We start from the raw sequence: 13444 nt of genomic DNA, 5'->3' as shown, positions 1-13444 counted from the left end.
GTTTCTTCGTGATATTTATGATTAAGGAAAATAATTTTGAAGAAATTTTGAAACGAGGAGTAATAATTAGTGGATGAAGTATTACGTGTAATCTAATTAATAATTGAACGTTGAGTGTTTATTCAAAAATGTTTCTGTGATGAATCGAAAGATTGATTTGATTCAAAAAAATTTGTACGACTCTTCTCAAAGGAAAGATTTTTATCAAATCTTTCTTCTAAACAAAGAAAAACCCACTATCGTCTTCTTTTCGTAACAAAATTCTTCGTAGATCTCGATTTCGTCGATCGATCATTTCCAAATGATCGATCAACGCCTGACTTTGCCAAACTCAGATATTCGATAAAAATTTCGACTTGGAACCGAGAATTGTTCCCTCGAATGCGATCTCATCGACGATTAAAGAACCATGGTTTAGTCGAAGGGAAGAAAATTCGTGGCGGATGTCCTATGCTTCTTTCCTTTTTTTTTTTATCTCGACTCATCTTAGACTCTTTCTTTTTGTCTCTCTTTTTTCATTGTTTACACCTACCTGAATCGAGGCTGTTTTTTTCTTTATTTCGTTTCAACGAGAGATTATTTTGGCTCGAAAAGCACGGAAAATGGAGGGATTTTTCTCGTCGCCAAACTCGTCGTGATCTTTTTAAATTGAATATAAGTTTCTAAATTTACCATATAACGTTGTTCCAACGTTTAATTGACATTTACATTTCTTTCATTCTTCGTTTATTATTTCACATCTTTTTTTCTAAACTTCTCTCAGATAAAAGATATGGATACATAAGATTTCTCTTTTTCATAATTCTAAAATTATCGGATAAATCACGCTCAACTTGTATCCTGTAAATAGGATCGGAATGAAAAGTAGACAGACACCTGGTGGCATCTTTGCGGGAAAATTCGTGGCACTTGGTAAATCTATTTCAATTTTTTTTTTTCTTTTTTAAACAAACGATTCGTATCATAATAGCACTTTCACATTTTTTTTTTTTTTTTCAATCTTATCTCACGACTTATCGTTTCTATATTAATTTTCTATATTACTTCTATGCATTCGTCATTCATACAAAGTTACATATATATATATATAAAGACAAATAATCTTCACAAAACAACTTCTGTCTGACTGATCGAAGTCGAACTAGAAACAGACTTACTTGAATCCAGTTGAAACGATCTTCTAACTAATCTCTTCTAGCAAATCTTCAAACCAAACCAAACACGTATATTATATCGAGCGATCGTTGGAAGATTATTGCAAAAGGTCAGAGTGAAGATTGAAGATCACGGGAGGAAGATCGCACGCAGAAAGTCTCATGATGAGAAGTCAAGGTTATTTTAAAAATCATTCGTCGGGCAGATAATCTTACGCTTTCCACGCAATTCTATCTGTCTCCATTACTATCATTCGCCCACGACACGTATAACCGGAAGAATCCAGAGAGCACAAAATCTCGAACCATCCTCATTTCCGTCTGACGAAGATATTCTCGAGCAGCTCCTTGGTGATGAGGCGGTGAGGCCTGGTCGGGCTCTCCGTGGGCCTGCCGTACAATCTGCTGTTGATGGCGTACAGTTTAGGGCTGAGCTCGCACCTCACGTTGAACCACCAATCGCACACGAACACCGCCTGGCTGAATTGGGTGCCGTTCGGGCAGAGGAACGTTGCCTGGCGGCCGTCTATGTCGCAATAATGCCACGCCTGGCACCTCGTCTCCACGTCCGCGAAGAAGCCCGGATAAGGTTGGTCGTCGCAGTAGAAATTCGTGTAAGGCACCTTGCCCAACACCGGATAATCGGTGCCAGCTCGACCTGCAACGGGAACGAGACGTTTCCTGAGTTTTTCGAAATTTTCCCCATAAATAAAATTGAACGAACGAAGACGTTCGAAATATTTCTAATTTCAGAAATTAGAAATTAATTCTTTCTCTACTTGGACGACTTTTCCCCCACGCTGAACGAAAAACGTGCGCTCGAGAAAGATCGTTGCTTCGACGGTGTTTAAGAAAGAAAAGAAATTGACGATAAAAATATCGATGCTACATTTCCAGAGAAAGATACTCGATGTGCAATAACTCCAATCGTCATATATCTTGCCGCAGAGCGACTATAATATAGCTCCTGTGAAAAATTCTTGAACCGAAAATCACCAACCCCCGTTGGACTGAGAGTCTTTCGAACCGTTTATTATCGTGGCGTTTCGCCTGGAAATCTCATTAATCGTGCGCGAGATGCGAGGAGGATTTGGTGGAGGGAGGAAGGAGAAGCTATCATCCAGGTAACCGACCCACCCTTTCTCCCCTCCCCCCCTAGAAACCACTCGCCTGATTTCCACGGTTGAAGCCGCCGAGAGAGAGAAGCCGGCTCTCGATTGTATGCTCGATTAATCGGTGAAAGTGGCACGAGATGCGCCGACTGACACCCGCACAAAGCAGCCATCTCGCCACCCGGCTTGTATATCGACGTGTGTGCATCGTCGATTGCCAACCGTCTTCTCCCCGGTTGCTCGCTCGTTTCGACGAGCTGTTTACAGCGACAACGTGGCGAAGATCCTGGTTTAATCCTGGAGGATCATCGTCGGGGATGATTCTGTGCGATCCTCGTCGAGAAAATGGGAAATACGTTCTCTTGGAGCGATGGTTATAAATTTTCTCACAGGAAACCTCGCCTGTGATATGGATGGATGGATGGAGTCATTTTTTTCTGAATGCAAAAGAAATAAAGCTGAGCTGTTAGAAACGAAGAACGGCCTTTCGAATTGAAGGAAAAGAGAGAGATAAGAAAGAGAAATAAACCTAAAGAATCTCTGATTAATTAGAATCCGAAGAATGCGCCGCGAAGTCCCTCGCGGAAGTTTAAGAATCGCAGGTTGGGAGTTTGGAGAAAGGGGGGAGAAGCATCGGCAAATATCTCGGGAACACAACGAGTGACCCGCATAAAGAGGGAAATTGCTCTTCAGAGTGTTCAGTCTCGAATCGCCGGCCCGGAATAAATAAGCAAAACTCGTGGTGCGCGCGAATCAAAGCTCGCGCGCTTTTCATTCCTCCCCTTCTGTCGAAACAAATTCCTTCTAACGAGATAGACACCTTCCTTTCTCTTCAACATTCCTGGACAATCGCAAGATTTTTATCTTTACATATTGTGTACAAAACTGCATACATAGAAATCGAACTTTGTTACACCGATTCTTATTCGCTTTTCGAATGATCAGAAATTTTACGAGGAAAAATTGTTGGACAACCTCTTCTCTTTGATCTTGATCGAGCACAGGAAGCACGCCCTCCTCCAGGATTGTAATGTAACACGCCAATAACGTTCTCCTCTCCAAAGGTATCCATCAACGATATATAAACCGCAAGGGATTTGATCGATTCGAGACAGCGGTCGTAATGGGACGTGAATCGTTCCAGGATCACCGGATGTTTGCGCGAGACTTTGAGCCTCTCCTTCCGTATCGATGACGATGCCGGGTAAATCGTTTGTCCAATGCTCTATCCGTTACGTCGCAAGATCGAGTTATAATGGCCGAGGGGTGCATTGTGTGTGCAGTATTGCTGTTCGCGATTTATCGGATCGGAAATGCTTATAATGCTATTAGCGCAAATCGAATCGTTTACCCGATCGTAATATAATCGTTTTTCCACGGGAATCCTTCCTCCTCCGTGAAATTTTCATAATGCTTGCACTTTTCTTTTTTTTTTTTTTTTTAGTTCCTAATTCAAATTTAGAAGATCTTCACGATGATTCTTCGCAAAATTGCGTAATGAAAAAAGTTATCACTATACTGTTATACAGTTTCGCAAATATCGAATTTTCTTCGCAAAAAAGAGACCAGTAAGAAGGATTTATTACCCATAGAACGGAAATTGAATCAGAAATTGATCACAGAGAATCTCTCTCTCTCTATATATATAACACGAAGCTCCTTTAACGAATTATAACCACGCGAGCTTTTCTTCCTTCCCCGTTGTCCGTCTCACAACTTTGCGTCATCTCTATTATATATACATCTCTCTCTTTCTCTATCCCCTTCCACCTATTCGAATCTCATTCGACGAGCAGCATAGTTTCAGGTGGCACATCTCGCTTGTTGAAATATATATATATATATATATATATTCGAACGCTTGTTGTTCAACAATCCGTCCAACAGAGACGGATAGAGAAGCACGAGCCCCGCTATAACGCGTGCTACGCGCGAAACGGGCGAGGAGAAAGATGGACGATACAGTCTCGATCTCTGAGCGACAGAGAAAGAGAGTTGCATAGAGATGGGAACGTGCACTTTCCAAGCAAACTCTCGTCCGTATCGCGGTGACATCCATACGAAATTCCCGCCTTCCACCCCTTGTCCGACCTGTTTTGTCACCGTGGAAGAGGTCCCGTGCACCCGCACGGAATAAACCTCCTCTCTCTCTCTCTCTCTCTCTCGCCTCTGATCCTCTCCCTTTTCAATCGTCCCTCCGCTTCGCCTTCTCTCTCTATATATATATATATATATATGTGTGTGTGTATGTGATTGTCTATAGGATTTTCTGTCTCTGTTCAACCTAGACTGTCTCTCGTTGGATGCGACGCGAGCATACCGCCGCAGGTAATTATAACTTCGCGAAATGTATTCTCGTGCCCCGGCTTTTCATCCCTTGCGACGAGGAGGCGACGATCGTTCTAATTATTTCGTTCCTTCGAGAACGGGGGGAGGGGAAGGAAAGGTGTTTTCGTTTCGTTTTTTTTTTCTTTTTTTTTTCTTTTTTTTTTTTTTTTGGAGTAGTGTTTGGAGATTTGGAATTTTGGAGGAGAGGGGAGAGATTTGTTTGAATCGATATTGGATGGTAGAAAGAAAGTTTCGTTTTTTAGGGAGGAATAGAAGGGGGAAAAAAAAAATTGGCAAAGTTATTCGGGGACGAGAGGATGGCCACAAAGGATCCGCCATTTGCTGACGGTTCCGCCATCTTGAGGAGAGTCTCGCCATTTGAATAGCAAATTCTATCGCGTGTTCTATCGCATAATGGAGATGAATTTTTACTTTGTAACGTAAAAACGGCACGATATCCTGCGCGGTCACTTAAAATGCATCAAAATATTTTGTTCCAAAGCTGCTTCTTCTTCTTCTTTTTCCTCTTCTTTTTCTTCTTCACGGCAGAAAAATTATTTATTCCTGTCCAAGGGTTTTGGTTAAAGGCAAAGGTGTATAAAAATGTTAGATTAAAAGATGTTGGATAAAAATCTCTCCTTTCGAATTTTATCTTATATTAAAGAAAAAAACGTAATAATTGTCCAAAGAAATTCATCGAGACTCGAAAGGAGGAAGATCTTGCAATTTCAAAGAGAAACTATTTAAAACTATTTAGACGATACAAAATTAAAGTTAAAATTTTCAAGAGATCTTTCTTAAATTCTAAACGCACAAGATTCTACGTATATACTTGGAACAACCCTCGAAGAAGAAATATATCTTCGAACAAAGTCAACCTTCGACTCATCTTCCCTAAGGTCCAACCCTGTACACCGTATCAATTCAAACGCAGCCCACGTCTATCCTCCCGCTCCATAGGCCGAGCAAATTAAAAATTACAAATTCACGACGATTCAACGACGAACCGTCACGAATCGATCCTCTCGTCCGACGGGCCGTGTTTCGTTTGCCTTACCTCGACGTGTCCCTTCCATTCCCCTGGAACCCGGCCAATTCTCTCGATTCGAAGGAAGAGAACCGATCAGAAAGAGACAAGTATTATTCATTCTCTTTCTAAAAATAAGAACGAAAAATAAAATATAAAACGGAAAATTGTATTCTCGAACAATCCATTTTGATCCAAACCAAACTCGATCGAAATGTTGAAAAATAATTTCGAAGCGTCGATCGATCCAGGCCCCGAAAACCAACCAGAGAAGAAAATAATCCTCGACCTGAAAATCTCCCTTAAAAAAAGAGAAATTCAAGGAGAAAGAAAGCAGCAACAACCCTTTGGTATAAGAATAAAGACAGACCAATCGTCCCTCACAGTAGGAGGATGGAAAGCCACCCCATTGTTTGCCAGATGAAGGACGAGAAGTTCAATGCGTCGAAACCGTAGCACACCCTCTCTATATCCACCCCTCTTTTTACGTGGCAGCCATCGTCATAAAGTCAGTCGACCAAACGACGAGGTTTGTCGCTATCTACCCCCACTCCCCTCGTATCATTTCGCCTCTCCCCTCGTCTGGTTGCAAACGAGGAAGCGCGCCACGCTCTTTTTCTTCTTCTTCTTCTTCTTCTTCTTCTTCTCTCTTCTCGTGAAACGTGAAGAGATTCGAACGAAGGAGAAGGGATCGTCGTGTTCCATCTTTCTACACGTTCGCTCGTGGATTCGCCCCACGACTCGCCCCAGCCTCCGCCGCCACGGATGGGTGGGTGCAGAGGTCGCGTTCCCGGAGTCGGCTATTTCATTATTCTATCGGGGGTGGAGGGAGATGACGCGTGAGCGTAGGGGTAGGTCGCGAGATTAAGTGGAACGTTGCGTCGACGAGAGACAAGTTTATTGATTTTTCGTAAATTTGTGTATTTGATTTTGTTTTTTGGCTATGTGATAGGTGGTTTGACTCGTTTTATAATTTTATATCCTAATTTCTAATTTATTCACAGATTATTCCCAATGAAATATTTCTTGGGAATTCGTAGATCCATCGATATTTAAAGAATTGCATTGTGTTTTATGTGATAATTCTTATTCCGAGCGACGCGTTGGTCTTCCCCCAAAAATACGCAAATTTTTTTATAAACTTGAAACATATCGGAAGATTAATTTTCACGAGTGAAAATTTACCTTGATTTGAAGGATGCGTTCTTAATAACACTAGATCAATAAAAAGATCACCGGTATATAAAAGTCTTTTCATCTCGATAACAACCATCGCGCGTTCAAATGAAAAAAGAAAAGAAAGAAAGAAAAAGAAAAAAGGGGGGAGGGGGAAAAAATCACTGGCGGAAAAATGGAATTGAAAGAAAGGGGACGGATTGTTAGTATCAATTTTCTTCGGGGCAGGTGTTAGGGGAAACGGGATGGCACGATAACATCCACCGCGTGACAATAGGCGTTACTGTGTTCCGGTGGGCAGTGGTGCCGATTTGCGGTGGGGCTGGCGGCACGCTAAAACACCCCCATTGTCACAGAATCCGCGATCGATAATCCACGTAACGCAAGAGTTGCCACGCGGTCAAGCAAATCGTGGGAAACACCTTAAATCCATTTTCGGACACCGCCGCTAATCCCATCGCGGAGAAGGAAAGCAATCGAGCGATAAATGAAGAAAGACAATAATAATAATAATAGAAGCAATAATTTTTCAATGGTGAATATATAAAGACGCGAAAGTATCGATCCGATAAGATACTCTTCATTTGTAATTCACGCGTCATCTTACGATGAGAATAATTTTTGAGTTTAAAAAAAATTCTATCATTTTTTTTTTTTTTTCTTTTTTTCCCATTTGAAATAACACGTTTCGCAACATTTTGTCTCGAGTAATCAAGAATGCATCAAGATAAATGAATTTTAGTAATAATGAAGGGAATTAAATAACCTCTCTAATCGATTACGTTATTAATACATAAAGCGTGAGGATCCGAACCTTTCAGGTTTCTTTGAAGATTTTTCACTGACCCGGCACAACAACGCAAGGCCTCCCCTTCGACTTTTCTTCCAAGCCCTTTGTGCGCAACACACACCCTCCCACTCCTCGATGACCGACCGATCGTGAAATATCCTCCTGCTGGCACCTTCCTGATGGCGGAAAATCACTCTAATAGGACGCTCTTCCAAGGGTTGTTCCTGACCTCCGCCATCCCGTTCCAAACCCCTTGACACGCAACACGTAAGTAGGAAAAATAATTATTTACCAGATAGAACTCCGCGAAGGATTATTTCCATCGGAAAAATTCACGATGAATATATTATTGAATTTAGAAAACAATTTTATCTCAACGGGATACAATGCACGTTTCTAATTATATTATATTATATAACGGATGTAAATGGAGTGATAGGTGAATAATGATAGTTTCGGATGCAAGATTTCATTCGTTCATATAGTAAATACGGAATTCCATCCGTGTGGAAAAGAAGAAACGTAACGTTGGGATTGTAGAATCCACGAATTCGCATAAAATTAGACGATGTTTCCAAAGAAGAGACGTGATTTCCTGCGTATGGCTGATACAATCTTCGTTTAAGTAGGACACGAAGATAGGAAAATGGGGTTAACTCGTGTATGTATATACATTTTACATGCTCGTTTGAACGTGGAATAGAAAATGAATCGAAAAATCTAGTAATACGATCTCTTTCTTTTTTATTGCAATCCTATTAAACGTTTGTTGCTAGTTAAATATAATTTTTCGAAAAAATAGAGGGGACAAGACCTAACGAGTTGTAAATAAAACACGCTCTTAAACACAATGACAATTGCAGGAAGGGATAAAAATCATTTCCTGTTGAGGAGGAATAATAATGTTGCATAGCTCGGCGATAGCAATAACGATTCTCGATCTATTTGTTTCTTTCGTTTTCCGCAATCCGCATAAACAGGCCGCTCAAACCCGCGGCAACTCGTCGAAAGCTCGTGCTCCTTCGGGAAGGATACCGGAAGAAACGAATTTAAATACGACGTTGGCTCGTGAACGGCCAATTTCCACGGCAATTGTCACGAAGATGTTTCCTCCGTCTTTTCTCTATCGTTAGATATTAGATTTCATGAAGGAAGGAACGAATACGCTTATTGGAATTGCATTATTTATTTGTTTCCTTTGATCATTGGATTTTGTAAGGAGTTTTCGATTTTATCTTTCTTATGATATTTGGTTCATTGTTGCGTTAATTTTATTAGAGATGAGTTTAAATTTTGGGTGAGATGAGATTAATTTAGATTAATTTGAATAATCTTTTGAATAATCTTTTATTACAATCGGTGAAAAAATAATTCTTTCTTCCAACACTTTTTCGAAGAGAAAAACTGGAATCTCTTCGGATTATTCTCTTACGCCCCGTTAAAATATCGTCAAAAAAGTGAAGTTACAGAAAATACAGGGTTAAACAAGAGGAAAGTATTCGAAAGCATAAGGAAAACAAAAATAGAGAAAGGAAAGAAGAGAGGAAAGAGAATCAACAGCTTTGATCGTGAAGGAATAAGGTTTCATAGAGAAGGTCTTGTTTACCTGGTATCGATTTACCAAGATCGAGATACTCTCGTACTGATGGACTGAGGAATCCTGGAGGAACGACCGGTGCATCGTTCGTAGGATTGTTTCTTTCATCCACGTCCTCGTAATAATAGTCCTCGTTGTCGCGGTTGTCCTCGGCATCAGGGTCTATCGGCCTCGCCCTCTTCGACACTTTGCCACTTCCTGTATTTCGTACACCCTCTGAAACGCGAGTGATATTTCAAAATTAAAAAAAATTGTTCAAAAATTATAGAATTTGTTTAATAATTACATTTAAAGTCTCCAATATACCATTGATAAAATCATCGTGAGTGAGCCAATATCCTCTTTCAAATCCTATTAAAATTAGAAAAACTTTGAGCCTCCATAACTCCGAAGATAATAACTTCCGGTGGACGAATGAACGATCGTTAGAAGCGCAGAATCTTGCTCTTTAAAATGCTTCTTCGTTTAGCCCGATACCACTTCCGGTTCCCAAAATATCATCGTGTAAAGAAAAGGATAATTTTTAATTGTTCGTTTCGTTCAAACCCACGCTTAAACTCTATTAAAATTGGAAAAACTTTGACCCGCTATAATTCCGAAGATAATAACTTCCGGTCGACGAGTGAACGATCGTTAGAAGCGCGGATTCTTCCCCTTTAAAACGCTTTTTCGTTTATCTCGATACGACTTCCGGTTGCCGAGATATCGTCGTGTAAAGGAAAAGGTAATTTTTTAATCGTTTACTTATCTTCGTCCTTGTTCCTTATTCGGATCTCTCGCTCGCACCCCGTCTCACTGACCTATCCCAAATTCCAGACAAGCGGCCAGACGCGATTCCTAGAAGGACGCAGTACGCATTTACAGGAAAAATATGTAGGTCATTGACCCGACTCTGCACCGTGCCAAGCGCTGGACACTTTGAGTCTTTATATCTCGGCAACCGATTGAGATATCGGGATAAATCAAAAAGCGATTTCAACGGCATTGTTTCCTCTATTTCCCGATTAGGTTTTGACGACAAAATTTCCAATTTCTTCTCACGTTTTTTTATATGAAAAACCAAAGTTTCATTTTAATCATTTTGCAACGGTCTGTTGCTGTTGTAATTTAGCTTTTTTTTTTTTCACATGAATAATTGAGCATGTTCCAACCATATAAAAATTCCCGATTAATATAATATTTGTCCTTACTCCAAACATACAATTATATTCGAAATAATTACTTTTTCGTAAAACTCCAGAAAAAAACAACACGAAACTTTTTTTCCACCCTTAACTTCGAATCGAAGACCTGCAAGACCAAACGAACCAAGATCATCCCACAAGTCTTTCTCGTTTCCTCCTCGATATTTCCCCCGGACTTGACCCAGTCTCGCCACCCACGAACAAAATAAAACGAATGAAAAGAGAAGTCGGCCATAATTCAACGTACGTCTCCACTCCCAAAGTTTTCCCTCGGACAAAGGAGGGTCCGTTGTCCGAACAAGAAGGAGACGAACAGAAGGGGTGGTTAAAGTTTCCACGATTATTATTACGGGTTTTCGGTGTTGCGGTTATATTCAACGGGTCGAGATTTCCACTTTATCGAGAGCATGGCGGAAACGCACACACGGAGAAAGTCTGCGAGCTAATTAATTTCAGCTTATATATATAGCGAGTTGTCGTCAAACATTTCGTACTGGCCGGGGTGATTGGTGGAATATTCAAAATTCCAAAATCGTTAGGAAAGGGTTTACTGCGTGTGCTCAATCGAACGGATCGAGTTTTAATAATCGAGGAAGGGAATTAACCAGATAGCTACTTCCTGAGTTTACAAGATGCAGAGTTACGAATCTCTGTTTCAATCGATCTTGCTTCAAATCGTGGAGACTGAAAGAAAAATCTGGAGGACGTTTTTATGTAAAATTAATCTATCCAATTCTCTCGTATAAAATGGATCGTGCAAGAGAATGTGTGCAATTTCTAAGACTGAACAAAAACCTTAACCCTTTGCACCCGTATTTATATATTTATAAGAAGGTCACCAATCAATCAATCTATACTAATATAAATATACGTACAATAATAAAAGAATAGGATGACGGCTATATGGCGACAATTCTTCCTAAATATCGCGTATGAAAATAATCGAAACTATGAGAGAGAGAGAGAGAGAGACTACCCTTGATCTTTATCATCCATTCATCCATCCATCTCATCGAATAGCGCAACAGTATGAACCAGGCAAGTGTTTGTAAGTGTCTCGTTTGCCCCGTGCACGCGTTAATCCGTTGCATTTAGACGCATAAAGTTGAGCCTGGTCGGTGAGCCGTTAATTAGCTTGCGCGTCACGGACGCACCGGTATCAAATGGGATGAACAACGGTGGATCGTATCCACCTTTCCTCGCCAAGTAACACGTACACGGCAGATTCGAGCGATACACCGTATAATACGGATGAAAGAGAGGGGGAGGAGAGAGAGAGAGAGAGAGAGGGAAGAATTCCAGATTCAAAACTGCGGTGGATGTATGTTGGTGCACGTTTCGGCCAGCTGTCAACGGAATTTGAAATATTTCGAGAATTGGCCACGGCGTTTCCCTTGCGCGCGACGCGGTTTCGAGGGGGATGATTATGTTAACTCGGTTGTATACGGTTAACTTTAGTCGCGTTGTTATTCGTGTATATGTTATTCGTGCGGTACAGTTGTGCGGTCGGTTGCGTGGTTGTCGTGCATCCGTGGAACAGTATCCGAATGCTTTGGTAATTGGCGAGAGGAATTGAACATTCCCTTGAATTTCCCCTGGAATCTTTTTTTTTATTTTTTTTGTTGGAGCAGATTTCGATTAATTACGATAAGGATCGAAGGATTCTGATCATCCTGTTCCGATGAATAATTTTATTTTATTTTTCGGTTTGCATCGGATGAATTTTGAAACGGATTTTATTCTTAATCCTTTTGCACTCGTATTTATATTTAAGAAGGTTATCGATCAAGTAACAAGAGATCCTAGAATGTAATTATATTATATTTGCTAATTTAAATAATAATAAAATGTAGGCGACATACGAATACAAAGATGTATTCAATATTCAAGTTTGGAATAAGTAAGGGATTGTTTGATGAGTTAATTGTGAGTAAAGAGATATCGCGTTGGTGTAAAGATCTTGTCCTGGCATGTATTCGTAATATATTCAAGTTCAGATTGGGATTTTGAATTCGATATAGCATCGATCAACGTTAGAGATGCTTAGAGATCAAAATTTCGTCCCTTCTCCCCTCAAAAAAAAAAAAAAAAAATTACTCGGGGCAAATTCGGTGAACAACGAGGCCCGAAACAGAGGTTTCAACTCGGCCCCTCGATTGTTTCCTTTTTCATTGTTGTTTGCTCGCCACTAGCCGACAATTGATAGGCAACCGAAAACATTCCACTCTGTCCAATTCCAGGCCAGCTCCGCATTCCCAAAGTAAGCCCGGGAAACAGTCGCTTGTTTCTTTGTTAATTAACGACCGTTTAATTACCCGGGCTGAAATTGGCCGGCCGTCACCGCCGCCGGGGCGGCGGTTGAACGATGACTCGTAAATTTGTTCAATTTCTTTTTTTTTTTTTTTTTTCCTTTCGTTTCCACCCTCATAACGTCATGATAATTAGGCCAGCCGGTGGAAAATAATTAACGAATCGTCGATTGTTAATTTGAACTTGGTATAAACGACGGTAATGTAATGTAACTCGACACCGTTTTGAAAATTCGATAATGAATCGATCTCTCTTTCCTTTCGATATTAAATAACCCCTTTTCTCTTTTTAATCGAAATTACACATCGATACGATCTTATCACGAATTTAAAAGGAAAAGACTCGTAGCCAATTCATTTCAAATCCGAAACATTTCCTGTTTTTTCTTCTTTGACCTTTCCCTCAATTTCAAAGACCGATATCCCGAGGCGGCGCTCGATCGACCGATCGATCGATCGTTTGTTATTACACGCGAACCGCGTTAATTTAGTTGCGGAGGGAGGGGCTAACGTGAGGTATACTTTCGCCCGTGGAAACGAAACACATTGATAATTATTTGATATTCGCTTGGCTGCCGAATAATTACACCTGTTTGTCCGCGGTATTTAATACAGCAAGTATTATTCGATTCCAGGCCCGCTTATCCGCGCGTGTTTTATGAAATAAAACGATCCCAACCGAGTTAAAAACTGTCCTCGATCGAAGGAAGGAGAAAATAGTTGAATTCGAGTTTTGGAATGCGCACGTGGTTTGATAATTAGTTAGA

The 13444-nt window shown here is 40.5% G+C and overlaps 2 protein-coding genes across 5 annotated transcripts in view; one reads left to right on the top strand and one right to left on the bottom strand.

The window, feature by feature from the left end:
• The window catches only part of qin (tudor domain-containing protein qin), a 203746-nt gene that overhangs the window by 120023 nt on the left and 70279 nt on the right, over nt 1–13444 (top strand). The window lies entirely within an intron of this gene.
• The window catches only part of LOC100868595 (uncharacterized), a 71511-nt gene continuing 58776 nt past the window's right edge, over nt 710–13444 (bottom strand). Inside the window, exons 2-3 of the mRNA XM_003697702.4 lie at nt 9194–9400; nt 710–1812 (exon numbers count right to left, since the gene is read on the bottom strand). Coding sequence (XP_003697750.1) covers nt 1466–1812; nt 9194–9400 — 554 coding nt within the window. The 3' untranslated portion in view covers nt 710–1465. The remainder of the gene's footprint in view (nt 1813–9193; nt 9401–13444) is intronic.

The sequence above is a fragment of the Apis florea genome, unplaced genomic scaffold (assembly GCF_048593485.1).
Source record: "Apis florea isolate Af1SG1 unplaced genomic scaffold, ASM4859348v1 contig_1615_pilon, whole genome shotgun sequence".
In the NCBI taxonomy this organism is placed as follows: Eukaryota; Metazoa; Arthropoda; class Insecta; order Hymenoptera; family Apidae; genus Apis; species Apis florea.
The sequence above is the reverse complement of the archived record's forward strand: the minus strand, read 5'-3'. Positions and strand labels throughout refer to the sequence as shown.